The following is a 15,935-nucleotide window of genomic DNA, read 5'->3' on the forward strand; positions in this document are numbered from 1 at the left end:
TCACAGAAACTTTAACTGCTGAAGTACATACAAAGTAGCTGTGTTATATATTCTACATGATATTTTAGTCTAAATAGACATTAATACCTACACATGTATTATCAATGACAAAAACGCACACTAAATAAAATTAAAGGCAACGTTAGATTCTTTCAGACTTAATTTTATGAATATGTACATCTACATTCACGAAAAAAAATTTCTAAACTCAATTTTATGAATATGTACATCTACATTCATAAAAAAAAAGAGAATAAAAAATTGTTTCCTCCAATTCTTGGAAGAAAAATATCTAACAAAATATGTCATGATGATTTATGAAACCTCTACTTCGTTACCCTGGTTATCAATAATGACAGTTTGGTCACCGATCTCAAGTGTCATCTTTATGATATCACTGTGATCACTCATATGCATATTAAGCTCCGCCTTATTTATAGTCTCGAACCCACACTGGCAACATCGGAAAGTTACCCAACAGCACGCCATTGCGCTTTCTTCTAGTGTGCCATGAGTATTTTCAAGACCCTTTGCTTTCATCTTCTCAAATATGAGAGCTTTAAATTTGTCAACATGAGCCTTAGTAGTTTCTGAAACATCTGTCTGACCATCAAAATCAATCGCAGCGTTAATGACGTCATTTGTGAACTCATAACTATAATGCTGGTCGGCAGCATGACGCCACATGTGTGATTTAAGCGACGGTAAATGGTGGCACACATAACCACAGAGATTACATTTATACTGCTCTAGCGGCTGTGCAACAAACCTTTGATCATTTACATGACGTTTCATATGAGACTTTAGGCTTCTTATGGACACTGCAAAAAATCCACACATGTCACACTTTAATGGTTTTGATTCTCCGTGGACTTCAGCAACATGCTTTTGAATGTTTTCAATACTTGAATCAGAATGTTCACAATATGGGCACCGATTTGGTGCCGCTGCTTTGCTTCTACCCATATGAAGGCGAAGATGGTTTTTCATTTCACGTCTTCCAAAAAACACGAAGTCGCATTCGTCACATTTGAAACTTGTGTTACTTTTCTCAGCGCTCGTGTTACATCCATCCCGTTTGTGAATTCTAAGATTATAACTAGAAATAAAGTCTTCCTGGCAACTGTCACACTTATATGGAGGTTTTGTGAGATGACTTTTAGTGTGCAGTTTCATGCCAGACAGATTTCGTGTTTCAAAGTCACAAAAGTCGCAAAATAAAATGTCCTGGTCATTATGCATGCGCATATGTGCACGCAACTGACTCTTGTAATTGAACGTAGAATTACATAATTTACACTGGTATGTCCTTACTTTACAGTGCTGGATCATGTGATCTTGCAATGCTTCACTCGATTCTGCGATTAAATCACACAAGGAACACTCAAACTCCTGCTTCGGTTTATGTAATCTCATATGCTGGCGCAATAACACTGTGCTCTCATTTGTATAGTGGCAAAGTTTACACCTGAATCTTACTTCACCATCGATAGAAAACTCTTCAACATTTTCTATGCCTGATGCAGGTGTGTTGTCTTCTTGTGAGCTCTTCCTACTTCGTCGCTTTGATATTTTCTTTGCCGGAGGTGGCAGAGGTTTTTCCTCGTCTGCGTCGGACTTGGAGCGTTCGCGTAGTTGTTCTATGACTGCCAAGAGAGAAGTGGATATTCCCGATTTTGGTTTTGATCCACTCATTTCCGACTCTCCAATGCTGTTGGAATCATCCTGGCCTGGGGAAGATACATTGGAGTATTCGGGTAAAGGTGGCTGCGTAACCTGACTTGACATGGGAGGACAAGCTGGGTTATAGTTTGGACCTTTCTTCAAAAGCGACAGCAGAGTCACAGCAGAATCCTCATGTGCCTGAAGAACCTTGACCTTTTTTGATGATGACATAGCATAAGGATCATCTGGGTTGTCTGCATTTTCATTCATATCAGTACCAAATGACTGTTGTCTAACTCCACGCTTTCTACCACTTCTCAATGCCCCTATCTCAGTGTTCATGTTTTCATAGTTTGAAACAGGTGATATCAACTCACTGGAAACCATACTTGCGGTATCATCTGCAGTTCTGACAGTCATTTCTGTTATACCGGAGTCTGGGGATCTAGCTCCGACCCGCGGGCTGTTCTGCTGACTCTGCAAGCCTGTATAACCGGTATATCCTCCACTTGTTGAAGCATCTGCTATTGATTCAACAACTACATTCTGGGATACAACTGGGGTAGTGTCTCTCACAGAAGATGATGTAATATTCAGCTGGCAACTAGTGGAATCTGATGACAATGGTCTATTTTCTTTGTTGTTATGATCAATGTCTTTATCAGGATCAAGAGAATTCCTGTCCTGCAAATCTATATCAGATGGTTGTTCAGTCAAAGAATTTTCGCTAGTTGTTGAATCAATATCACCATCCTTTTTCTTCATCCCTGCCATAGTTCGGGCAGCAATTAGATGAGCTAAAGCTGGTGCGACATTACTAATTTTTGTATTTTCATACACAATGAAAGGTGGTACTTTAGCCGGCTCAACTTCTGCAGCACTCTTTACCAATGGTGGAACATGTGTCATGACTGCTTTGTTCACCTCACTTGAAGATGTAATAATTTCAATAACATTCTCATTACGTTCAATTCTTGCTGGCAATTCATCATCGTACACACTAAGAGGGCCATTTTGAAACATGGGATAGTCAATATTCTTGTTACCGGAGTGCTTCCAAATATGGGCTTTTATTGTTCTTTGGTGTTCACATGTGTATCCACACAGTGTACATTTAAACCTTCCAACAGCGCTATCGTGTGTGAAGTCCGAAATGACCTGCGTTTTTCCACCCAAATTCTGTTTAGGAACTGGTTCAACATAGAACACAACATTTTTACCTCCAGATTTTGCACTAGCGACATCCTTAGCATCTATTTTCACAAGAGACCCTCCACTGACACGTTTACTGAGTTTCTCTTGCTGTTCAATCAGGCGCTGAACATTAGCCAAACTCTCTTTCAAAGACAAAAGTTTCTCTTCATTTGATGGTTCCACAGTCTCTTGGCTTTGTGTTTTTTCTGTTTCTGTCTTTTTCTCATTTTCACTGACGTCTTCTTCAATGGGAGAAGTAATCTTAATTATTTCTGGAGGTAATTTTGGTGGTGACGTCGGTGCATCTGTTCTCGGTACAGGTATCCGTGTCAAAGTTACTGGTTGCTGTGGTTGACTGTGTCCTAGTGCCTGTAATCTTCCAGCTCCAATTTCCTGAACCTCTGATGAAAACTGAGAAGATGCAACACTTGATGTAACAATGACTTGTGGTGGTCTGCTTGAGGAAGTTAAGCTTTCACTACTTGACAGCGGTAACACATTGCGACTTGGATTCTGTACTTCCTGGTTTGTCCCATGTGAAGGAAGTGTAACTACTGTCTGAGCTGGAACATTTACAACATTCGGGACAATGTATACAGTCTGAAGAGATGGGGTCTGTCCAGACGTCGGCACTGTCTCTTTCTCTCCAGTTACTGCCAGTCTGTTTTTCTGCTTTAGAATGTCACTTGCACTGGCTGCTGTTGCACTAGGCTTTGGCATTTGTGTGGTATTCTGAGCTGCAGTCGTAGAAGCTAGTGATTTGGTACCCATGTGTTGAATGGCAGACTGCTGCAACCTTTTCAGCATTTCGGCATCTGTTACAGGCACAAGGATCGGAGAGTTCATATCAATTTTTCCAGCATGTTTTGGCAAGAAGTCTATATTAGTTACTGGCACAAGAATAGGTGTCTGTGAGTTGGTTATACTATCAGACCTGTTTGGCAATTGTGTCAAAGTTTGTTTTGGCTCTGTGGTTACAGGCTGCGTCTTAGCAATGCTAGACGGTGTTGCGTTTATATTGTTCTCGGATAGAATCTCTACACCTTGTTCTTTAAGATGTTCAAGCATATGAGTTCGGATGACTTCAGAATCCTGACCTGTAAACCCACATTCGGAACATTTTATCCATACAGGCTTAATCACTGCTGGCTGCTTCGATGCATTTGTGGAACTTGATTCTACATTCTTCATTTTCACGATAGTATTTGGCATTCCCAATTGTTCAGAACCTTTAGCAAATGTAGCAACACCAAGAATTTTGGCTTGTGAATTCTCCCCAATATTGACATTTGTGTCAGCCAATTTATGTGCATTTATGTGTGCTTGAAAATCAACACCATTAGCCGTTTCATATGGGCATTTTTCACATTTATGTGAGACAATTCGAGTTTTGTGAGTCTGTCTTAAATGTTTTAAGATATCCGGCTCATTTGCAGCAATATGATCACAAAGGTCACAACCATATAAACGTTCTGTGTCATGGTCATTCTTTAAGTGTGCATCCAGTCCATTTTCACCAGTATCATAAACAAGAGCTTTGCACAATGGACATTTTACCAGTCTTTTGGAATTATGAAGTTTAACATGATTGGTTAAATGACCTTTCTTTCTAAAGGTCGCTTTACAAACTGTACACTGAAATGGACGTTCATCTGTATGCACAATCAAATGTTCACGAAGTGCATGACTCCTTTTCCCAGCGTATTCACAGTACGGACACTTGAAAGGACGATCAGATATATGTACAAAGTCTACATGTTGTTTCAGATAGCTTTTGTTATCGCTGTAGTAGTCGCAGTAACTACACGGATATAACTGCACTGACGGGCTGCTTTGTTTTTGATTTATTCGCTCTAACTTGTCACTTGTTTTTGTCAAGTTTGTTTTAACAAATGAAACAGGTCTGGCCGTATACAGTGCTTTCTGAGTCACAAGGTCACTTTCAACTCTTCCAGCTAAACTAGGCACGGAAGTACAATTAATGTCTTTTTTTGAAACAGACACCTGTAAAGGCGTAATCAAAGGTAAGGTCACATGTTCACCAGATTGTACTTTCACATTCTCTGCAGATACTGAAGCTTTTTCATGAGCAAGCTTTTGCAAGATACGAGATTTTGTTATGTCGGATACGGTCACTGTTGTAGTTCCCGGTTCGTCAGCATCAGATCTTGCAAGAAAATTTTGAGATTCGTTTTCCCAGATGAGTGCGGCGGAAGTTACTGCAGCTGAATGCACATATGTTCCTTCCTCATGTGTCGCCGGTTTCTTTGGTAATGCAACATGACTATCAGGCTTTGTAACAGCATTTTTCAAATTTTCTAAAACTTTTAGAAAAAGTTCTTGGTCACCTGAAATAGCCTCTACTTTACTATGGGGGCTGTGTGTTTGAGATTCATCCGCAGCACTTTCGACATACTGCCTTGATTCATCTATGATCAGATCCGGCTGGTTGTCCGTCATTTTTCTGTCATTGTGTAGTGAATTGGGTGCTCATCATTTCCCTCTCACTCTCCGTGTTGTATATTCCCAACTGAAAATATACCAAAAAATACCACATTAAGAAGGCAAGAATATTGTAGTTCTAAACAGGGCTAAACAAGTAAATATACAATGTATATGATAATTACATTATATGGCTATAATAAGCAACCCCAGATAAACTAATATAATCCTGTCAGAATACTTTTAAGTAAATTCACAGTCTTTAATCAAATGTATCAAGTATTTCTCAATCAAAAATTATAAAATTTATATTATGACAATGATGACAACTGCAAACAATTTTTCAAAGTCAAATAAGGGCCATTATCTGAATTAATCTCCACCAAGAGTTCTCTAACTTACTTATGTAATAAAGTTTGATGAGAAGAATGGTTGTGTGAAGTTTCAGTTCAATATTATGTAGTTGTTATTGAGATACTTGTACAGCTTGACAGTATTAAGTTTGTTTCAAAACTTTAACAAAATTTTGTCAATCAAAGAAGGCCAATAATTCCTATCAAAGATAATCAAGAGTTATCTAACTTGGTTATACAAAAGATGATCTGATGACTAGGAAGCTAGTGAAGTTTAAATCCAATACATGATGTTGCCAAGCTACAACATAATTACATGATAGTTCGTTGCACTCAAAACTTTATCGATATTTGAAAACAAGAGAGCCATGATGGCCCTATATCGCTCACCTGTTATCATTGCACTTGAGGACAAGAAGGTCCTCAGAAAAAATATCTAAGTCCAAAGGACAGTAACAACAAAGGGAAGAAATTTAACCAAAAAAAAAAAAAAAACTTACAAGGTACAGATATGTCAAAATACACCTAAAAATTGGAGGTACCATCCATATTGTACCACAGAAAAGTGGTCTCGGTTTTTCCCTACGGCCAATAATAAAAAAGTTACAAAAATAAGCTATTTATAGTAACGTAAAAGGGAAGTAATTAAAAAAAAAATTCTTGTAAGTGAACAAAAGAAAGATCTGCCAAATAAATCTGTTGACATAAATGAAATTTCAGATCAGTATCTTCATTAGTTACGGAGATATACCCATTTTAATTTGAAATAAAGGGAGGTAATTTGACATAAAATCAGTCCATAGTTATCTACCCTGATTGGCTCAGTCCAACTAATGACAATAATGAAATTTCAAATAAGTCCTATTAGTACTAACTGATATAAATCCATTTTGATTACAATCAGGGGAGGTAATCAGATATAAAATAACTCTGGAACCTACGATTGGATCTGATTTGTCATGGAATCCAAGATTTATTGTTGTTGAAGATATTTTGGAAGTTTGTATCAAATAAAACCATAAATGAAGTCTCTATATGGCTGCAAAAACCAAAATAGCCAATTTTGGACCTTTAAGGGGCCATAACTCTGGAACCCATTATGAGATCTGGCCGGCTCGATAAAAGAACCAAAATCTTATGGTGACACAAGTTTTGTGCAAGTTTGATTAAATTCAAATCATAAATGAAGCTGCCATTGTGCAGACAAGGTCAAAATAGCTAATTATGGCCCTTTCCGGGGCCATAACTCTGGAACCCATAATGGAATCTCGCCAGTTCAAGAAAGGAACCAAGATCTTATGGTGATACAAGTTGTGTGCAAGTTTGGTTAATGAAGCTGCTATTGTGCAGACAAGGTAAAAAAAGCTCATTTTGGCCCTTTCAGGGGCCATAACTCTGGAACCCATAACGGAATCTGGCCAGTTTAAGAAAGGAATCAAGATCTTATGGTGATACAAGTTGTGTGCCAGTTTGGTAAAAATCAAATCATAAATAAAGCTGCTATTGTGCAGACAAGGTCAAAATAGCTAATTTTGGCCCTTTCAGGGGCCATAACTCTGGAACCCATAATGGGATCTGGCCAGTTCAAGAAAGGAACCGAGATCTTATGGTGATACAAGTTGTGTGCAAGTTTGGTTAAAACAAAATCATAAATGAAACCACTATCATGCAGACAAGAAATTGTTGACGCACGGACAGACGGACTGACGACGGACAAAGGGTGATCACAAAAGCTCACCTTGTCACTATGTGACAGGTGAGCTAAAAAGGCCATAATTTACAATTCAATCAAGAGTTATCTAACTTTGTTATTTCAGTAGATTTGATGATTGAGAACCACAGTATGAAGTTTCAATCTGACACATGCATCTGTAACTGAGATACAGATAACAGTCCAGTCACACATTAATATCATCAAAATATCATAAAACAACATTGCCATTACTTTCTGATTTTTTTTCTGGAAAAAAAAGAAGGTTGTACGCAAGCCTGAACAGTCTCCACGTATTGATAAGAATTTTTTTATGATATAACCATGACATTTGATCTACTACCCATAACAATAAAGCGTATCTACTGACCACAAACAATCATCCTATAACGTTTGACCACTGTGGCCCATGATTCTCCAGTTATTGATCAGAAATTGATGACCTAGATCTTTGACCTACTAATCCCCTTCCCACCAATCCCACAAACAAGAGCTGTCTGTTAACAGTGCGCTCGACTATTCAAAGAATTGGTGTAAGTATGGGTTCCTAGTTATTTTTTGAATGGTCTGGCTAAAAATATGTGAGTAGAAAATTATATATTGCCTACACATAAAGACCATGATGGAAAACAATATTCAAAGTTTCAAAGCCATATATCATCATCAAAATCCTTGTCCTAGTTATGCACTCTTGCCTACAGGTAGAGACTGTTACAATAAACAACTGTTCAAAGTTTCAAAACCACATGTAAAATAGTTTTGACAAAACATGGACATTTATAAAAACTGAACCAATTTCCAAGTCCAAAAAGGGCCATAATTGAAAGAGTTATCTATATACTCTTGCCTACAGATAGAGACTGTTATAACTAGAAGATGCTTTTGTAGAAAAGCGCATGTCTCCCCCAATGAATACTCGTATAGGCAAGAAGTCAATAGGGGACATGTGTGAAAGTCAAAGAGACACTGATGGCTGGCTGAAATAGGGATCATCTACTTGGCATGTCCAATCATCCCATTAAGTTTCAACATTCTGGGCCTAGCGGTTCTCAAATTATGAACTGGAAATGGTTTTCCATGTTCAGGCCCCTGTGACCTTGACCTTTGATCAAGTGACCCCAAAATCAGTAGGGGTCATCTACTCTGCATGTTCAATCATCCTATTAAGTTTCAACATTCTGGGTCAAGTGGTTCTCAAGTTATAGACTGGAAAGAGTTTTCTATGTTCAGCCCCCTGTGACCTTGACCTTTGAAGGAGTGACCCCAAAAACAATAGAGGTCATCCACTCTGGTAAGTCCTATCACCCTATGAGGTTTGAAGGTTCTAGGTCAAATGGTTCTCAAGTTATTGACTGGAAATGGATTTCCATTTTCTGTCTGCTGTGACCTTAACCTTAATAGAGTGACCCCAAAATCAACAGGGGTCATCTACTCTGCATGTCCAATCATCCTATGAAGTTTCAACATTCTGGGTCAAGTGGTTTTCATGTTACTGATTGGAAATGGTTTTCCATGTTCAGGCACCTGTGACCTTGACCTTAATAGAGTGACCCCAAAATCAATAGGTTCATCCACTCTATATGTCCAATCATCCTATGAAGTTTCAACATTCTGGGTCAAGTGGTTCTCAAGTTGCTGTTCAGGCCCCTGTAACCTTGACCTTTAACAGAGTGACCCCAAAATCGATATGGGTCATCTACTCTGTATGACCAATCATCCTATGAAGTTCAAGTGGTTCTCAAGTTACTGAACGGAAATGGTTTTCGATGTTCAGGCCCCTGTGACCTTGACCTTTAATAGAGTGACCCCAAAATCAATAGGGGTCATCTACTCTGCATGTCCAATCACCCTATTAAGTTACAACATTCTGGGTCAAGTGTTTCTCAAGTTATTGATCGGAAGGCCCCTGTGACCTTGACCTTTAACAGAGTGACACCAAAATCAATAGGGGTCATCTACTCTGCATGTCCAATCACCCTATTAAGTTACAACATTCTGGGTCAAGTGTTTCTCAAGTTATTGATCGGAAGGCCCCTGTGACCTTGACCTTTAACAGAGAGACACCAAAATCAATAGGGGTCATCTACTCTGCATGCTCAATCATCTTATGAAGTTTCAACATTCTGGGTCAAGTGGTTCTCAAGATACTGATCGGAAATGGTTTTCCATGTTCAGGCCCTGTGTTGATCTGTATTGAGATTACATGTTGTATCCAAGAAGAGGTTTTATTTTATTAAATATATTTAAAACTAATCTGTGGCTTGGCAATATCATCACCAGTAATAGTTCGCATAATACCTGCCTCAAAGAAAGGACAAAACCAGAAAAGGAGAGAATACTGCGGGTAGTTTTAATTCGCCATACTACTGCTGTCACTGGAAGCGGTACAGTATAATAAATTATTTCTGTTGACAGTACCTCTGAGATACAACTTCCTGTTTTCGTTCTGACTAGACTAACCCACACATTTTAGGTAAAAAATAATTTCTTTCAAAAACCCATAAAAACTAGTACTGTGAATGTGATTAGTGGTACAACATAAGACTTTTTCAAGATACATTGTATTCTTCTACAGAACCATAACTTGAAACTTGGCCATTTTTAGCTTACCTGTCACATAGTGACAGGGTGAGCTTTTGTGATCTCCCTTCGTCCATCCACAATTTCCTTGTGAACAAGATCGAGACCACATTTTGTATTTGATTTTAATCAAACTTGCACAAAACTTGTATGGGCATAATATCTCGGTTCCTTTCGAAAACTGGCCAGATCCCTTTATGGGTTTCAGAGTTATGGCCCCTTAAAGGGCCAAAATCTGCCATTTTTGGCTTTTGAACACGATACAGACCACATTTTGCAATCAACTTTAATCAGACTTGCAAAGAACTTGTATTGGCATAATATCTTGGTTCCTTTCGAAAACTGGCCAGATCCCATCATGGGTTCCAGAGTTATGGCCCTTTAAAGGGCCAAAATACGCTATTTTTGGCTTGTGAACACGATAGAGACCACATTTTGCAATCAACTTTAATCAAACTTGCACACAACTTGTATTAGCATAATATCTTGGTTCCTTTTGAAAACTGGTCAGATCCCATCATGGGTTCCAGAGTTATGGCCCATTAAAGAGCCAAAATTTGCTATTTTTGGCTTGGGAACACGATAGAGACAACATTTTGCAATCGATTTTAATCAAACTTGCACACAACTTGAATTGACATAATATCTCGGTTCCTTTTGAAAACTGGCCAGATCCCTTCATGGGTTCCAGAGTTATGGCCCCTTAAAGGGCCAAAATTTGCAGTTTTGGCTTTTGCAGCCATAGAGTTAGAGACTTCATTTATTGTTTGATTTGATACAAACTTGCAAAATATCTTCAACAACAATAAATCTTGGATTCCATGATGAAATTGTCAGATCCAGTCATAGGAGCCGGAGTTGCGGCCCCTGATTGCCCCCTAAAAAAAGCCAAAATTTGGTAATTTTTACTTTGTGAACATGATAGAAGTGACATTTTATATTTGATTTTAACCACACTTACACACAACTTGTCATAATAAGATCTTGGTTCCTTTCGAAAACCGGCTGATTCCATCATTGGTTCTAGAGTTACTGCCCAATTTTCTATTTTGGCTATTTCAGCCATATAGAGGTTTCATTTATGCTTTGGTTTGATAAAACTTGCACAGAATGATTATCTTGATGATCTCTAGGCCTGGATCGAAACTGGGTCATGTCGGGTCAAAACTAGGTCATCAGGTCAGATCAAAGGAAAAGCAAGAAAAGTCCATGCAAGGATGCCTTTGATCAACTTGTGTGAACTTCAATCAAGCATGGCATTACAATAAATCATTTAAAACCAGTGAAATCAGTGAATTTATATCCCCAACCCAATAAGTTGTTTTGTGAATGACAGGAGCATATTTTGAAAGATATTTATTTTAAGATATACTCAAGTTATACACAAAAGGACTGTGCAACGGTTTGTTGGTTCTTCTTTTTCACAAAATAAAGGGGAAAAACTCTGCTCCTTAGTGATCTATAAGTTTCATGAATGATCCATCAATGGACAATTCTGTTTTCTGTGAATATATTAATTTCAAAACAATTAAAGGGCAATAGTGCTGCAGTTTCAGATAAAAGATATGCATGCCTCATCGCCCTGTAGTGATCTCAGTTTGTATTAATTTCATGAAGATCCATCTATGAATTACACTGTTATGCAGGAATTTATGGATTTTAAAATAATTAAAAGGCAATAACTATGGTTAATGAAGAGATCCTGACAAAACTACTTGTGCATTACTGCCCTTTAGTGATCTATTTGTGCAAAGTTTCATGAAGATCCATCAACAGGTTACTTAAATAAGTAAAAAATCCCCATTTTTATACGCCCGTTTGAAAAACGGGACGTATTATGGGAATGCCCCTGGCGGGCGGCGTCCACAGACTTTGTCCGGAGCATATCTTCTTCATGCATGGAGGGATTTTAATGAAACTTGGCACAGTTCCCATCATGAGATGGAGTGTCATGCGCAAGAACCAGGTCCCTAGGTCTAAGGTCAAGGTCAAACTTTGAGGTTAAAGGTCAAATTCAAGAATGACTTTGTCCGGAGCATATCTTCTTCATGCATTGAGGGATTTTCATGAAACTTGGCACAGTTGTTCACCATCATGAGACGGAGTGTCCTGCACAAGAACCAGGGGAGCGTTTTATCAAAGTTCCTAGGATTTTTATTGTAGGACCGCTCCTAGGACCTTCTTAAGATTTTCTTAAGTGCGTTTCAACAAAAGTTCCTAAGACAAAATACCGACTTAGGAGCTACTCTTCCGAAGGAAGTAAAATCATGGGACCCCGTTGAAATCAACATCCAGTGTTAAGATTATAGCTCTAACCCAAATGTATGTAAAAATATATGGCTGATTTTGAGGTGACATACTTTTAGTTTACCAATAAATGTAGATCTAGATTCTACGTAGATTTTTACTATGATTGGGAAACTTGGCCTTTTCTGGCAATTTAGACTAGCTCTATATTTATCAGAATATCTTTGTGTCGGCGGAATGCAGTCTCATTTTTTTTTTCAACCAAAATTATACAAAAATATTGTTTAATAATGATAAAATAATAATAAGTAGCTCTACTCGAAAATTAATGCTGCCGTTGGCGTTGCACTTATTCGTGACTAGACAGAGTTGTTTATTTACAAAATCCTAGCAACGGCAGATTTATCTCCCTGGACAGTTACTCTCCTTATCGATTTTCCAGGCCTGCATTAGGACTGACCTGTCGCTTTTATTTTTAGATTTGGATTTTCCAGACTGTTCCATTTATTAAATAAGGGTTTGAAAGATATTTGACTTATTTAAGGAGGTAGGTTACCTTTATATTTGTATGTGCGCATGTCCAACCGGAAGCTAACGTGATGATTTACAACGACGTTTACGACAAACTAAATGTGTTTGTATATTCATTCTTCTGAAAACAAATCATGAATCTGTCTTCGATCTGATGCTTTATGGTTTAATAATGCAGAAATAATGAATAAATTGCCGCAGAAACGCTTCAAAACAATGTTGCCTTAAAATGACGTCATTGACGTCATGACCTTACGTGTCAGTTACCGCACAAAATTAATAGCTTTTATCTTGAAAGTACGTAATTCTGTGCATTTTCTTTGTTTTAACCATTTTCAAATAACCATTATTTGCTGAAATATTTTTTATGAGTCTTTTGCTCTGAATAATAATCAATATTTTGCTTCTTTTATGTAGTTATATTGAAATGTTATGCGGAATGTAAGAAAATGGATGATGATAAACAATGCTATTTGGAATATAGTTGGGTGAAAGGTTACTTGTTACGGCCATTTTCAAATAAAAAATCTAGCAGTTTGATTTGTAATACCTATTTTCCAGGTTCCGTTGATAATTTGTTACTTATGTACTAAAACTAAGATCTAAAATTGTTCAAATTTCAGTAGAAATTTGTGGTTTCTTGAATTGAACTGATGTTACCATGGAAACGAAGCCCGTGACACTGGTCTATTTAAGAAACACAGCTTCGGCTTTTTATTTTCATTTCAACAATATCCATGAGACTAATAGCAGCATGCTGAACGATTTTTCCATGAAAAATTCCAGATGAGGGGTACTGCTGTAAGTATTCTAAGCTGTGAAATTTGTTTGAATAAAATGCAAATAACACGAAAATATGACTTACGTTAGAAATAATATGTTTTAAAGCTACATCAACTAGAAAGATAATCTTATTCAATACTTTTTATAAGAAATTACGACAAAAAGCAAGATATAAGCTATTTTAAACATCTCTGTTGCCATGGTTACTTTAAACTTTAAGAAAAATAGGGTACCATGTAAAGTGCTTGGTATTTTGCTAATAATATACCAAAATATTCCATGTTGGTCATTAACAGAATGGCACTAAAGCCATCGAAAACCCCTATTTTTATACATAGTTGTTTAAAAATGAGAGAAAATGCGTTACCATGGAAACACGAGCCCTGCGACATATACATTTTAAGCTTATATTAGAAAGCTTACGTGCATATTAGTAAAATTATCATTTATGCAGACTTCTACGGATATCAATGAAACTAAAATACACTGAAAAGTGTTAAATATCCGTATCTTCCTTCTTCTTTCAATATGAAATACCTCTGGAGGGTCATGTTCTTCAAACCTGGATAAAAATTGAACTTGAAGGGACAGAGACAAACGAAATTGCGATTATAGCAAATAAAAATTTATATTACACGAAATACAAAAGAATTCTGCGGTTCAACTAATTTGAAATTACCCTTGTAACAAGGTAACCTACCTCCTTAAAACTATCAATAAATTTTTAAAAAAAGCAGATTGAATTCGCATTGATAGCTCAGTTGGTAGAATTGAGGGATCTTGCTAGTGATTCAACTTTTGCGATTAAGAGGCTGTGGGTTCAAATCTCACACAGGGCGATTTGTTTTATGATTGAATTTGTTTTATTTATATTTTTCATGTTTTTTATTTCATTTTATTTTATCATTTCAATTTCATTTTTAATTTCATTCATACAATTTCAATACATTCAATACATTTCAAACACACGCGCCCAATGGAGCATCCTCACACTCGCTGTCGGTTTCCTCCGAATAAGTGTCATCAGCTAGTCGAATGACCGAACTGTCAAAGAGCTATGTCAACCATGTTGAATAATTCACAATCAAAAGGATATTTGAAAAACCTATGTTATATGCGAAAATAGCAAAATGATACAAGTAATGCAATTCAAATACATCTTTAACATTATCATTTTAAATGTATGTTACCAAAACATAAAATGAAAAAAAAATAAAAAAAATATTGATCTCCATTGGAATTCGAACTCACAAAAGTTAGATTCTAGAGCCGTCACGCTTATCACTGCACCACTGTGTCTCCTTCTCGAAGAGGCAGTAATTTAAATATTTATTATAGAAATAAGTTATAAAAAGGTAGGGTATCCCTTTACTGAAGTGGTTTATTCCAGTAACCTTTCAAATCTATTAATAAAAGCGACAGGTCACTCCTAAATGCTAGTAACTACACTAACGCACGGTGTATTACTGCTTCTCTGTTTTTCCAAGATTATAAGAAAAATGATAAATTTGGAGGCGCCATCTTTTAAAGCATTTCTGACAAAGCTGAAGCTCTAAATAGTATTCCATTTTTATTAGAAGAAGACAATTAAAAAAGCGCTAATTACAAGTAATTATTGTGTAGATGTACTTAGCATCCAACAATGCATCAGACTTAGGATATAATTTGCACTTAGGATAACCAATGAGCACTCCTAAGTTAGGACCATTTTTGCACTTAGGAAAAACTTTAGGAGTTTTGATGAAACGCATTTTGGGCAAAATTTAGGACTTAAGATCAAATTTTGTCCTAGGAACTTTGATGAAACGCGCTCCAGGTCCCTAGGTCAAGTTCACACTTAGAGATCAAAGGTCAAATTCAAGAATGACTTTGTCCGGAGCATATCTTCTTCATGCATGGAGGGATTTTGATTTAACTTGGCACAATTGTTCACCATCATGAGACGGAGTGTCATGCGCAAGAACTAGGTCCCTAGGTTTAAGGTCAAGGTCACACTTAGCGGTCAAAGGATACAAGAATGAAAACTTTGTCCGGAGCATTTCTTCTTCATGCATGGGGGGATTTTGATATAACTTGGCACAAATGTTCACCACCACGAGATGGAGTGTCTTGCGCAAGAACCAGGTCCCTAGGTCAAAGGTCAAGGTCACACTTAGCGGCCAAATGTCAGATACAAGAATGACTTTGTCCAAAGCATTTCTTCTTCATGCATGGAGGGATTTTGATGTAACTTGGCACAGTTGTACACCATCATGAGACGAAGTGTCATGCGCAGGTCCCTTCTTTAGAATTACTTCCCTTTGTTGTTACTATAAATAGCTTGTATTAGAACTTTTTCATTACTAGTCGTAGGGAAAAATCGAGACCACTTTTCTGTAGTACATGCATGTTACATCCGATTCTGAGGTGTATTTTGACCTATCTCTATC

The 15,935-nt window shown here is 37.3% G+C and overlaps 1 protein-coding gene across 1 annotated transcript; it reads right to left on the reverse strand.

The window, feature by feature from the left end:
* Positions 1–247: 247 nt before the first annotated feature.
* On the reverse strand, positions 248–5,384 carry LOC123550514 (uncharacterized). Its single transcript, XM_053545768.1, has one exon. It carries the CDS (start codon positions 5,317–5,319, stop codon positions 316–318), a length of 5,004 nt encoding a protein of 1,667 aa, XP_053401743.1. The 5' UTR covers positions 5,320–5,384; the 3' UTR covers positions 248–315.
* Positions 5,385–15,935: the final 10,551 nt, after the last annotated feature.

Source organism: Mercenaria mercenaria, chromosome 6 (genome assembly GCF_021730395.1).
Source record: "Mercenaria mercenaria strain notata chromosome 6, MADL_Memer_1, whole genome shotgun sequence".
Classification (NCBI taxonomy): Eukaryota; Metazoa; Mollusca; class Bivalvia; order Venerida; family Veneridae; genus Mercenaria; species Mercenaria mercenaria.

Excerpts from the sequence above, each read along its gene's own strand:
- LOC123550514 (XM_053545768.1), bottom strand. The coding sequence starts at position 5,319 with ATGACGGACAACCAGCCGGATCTGATCATAGATGAATCAAGGCAGTAT.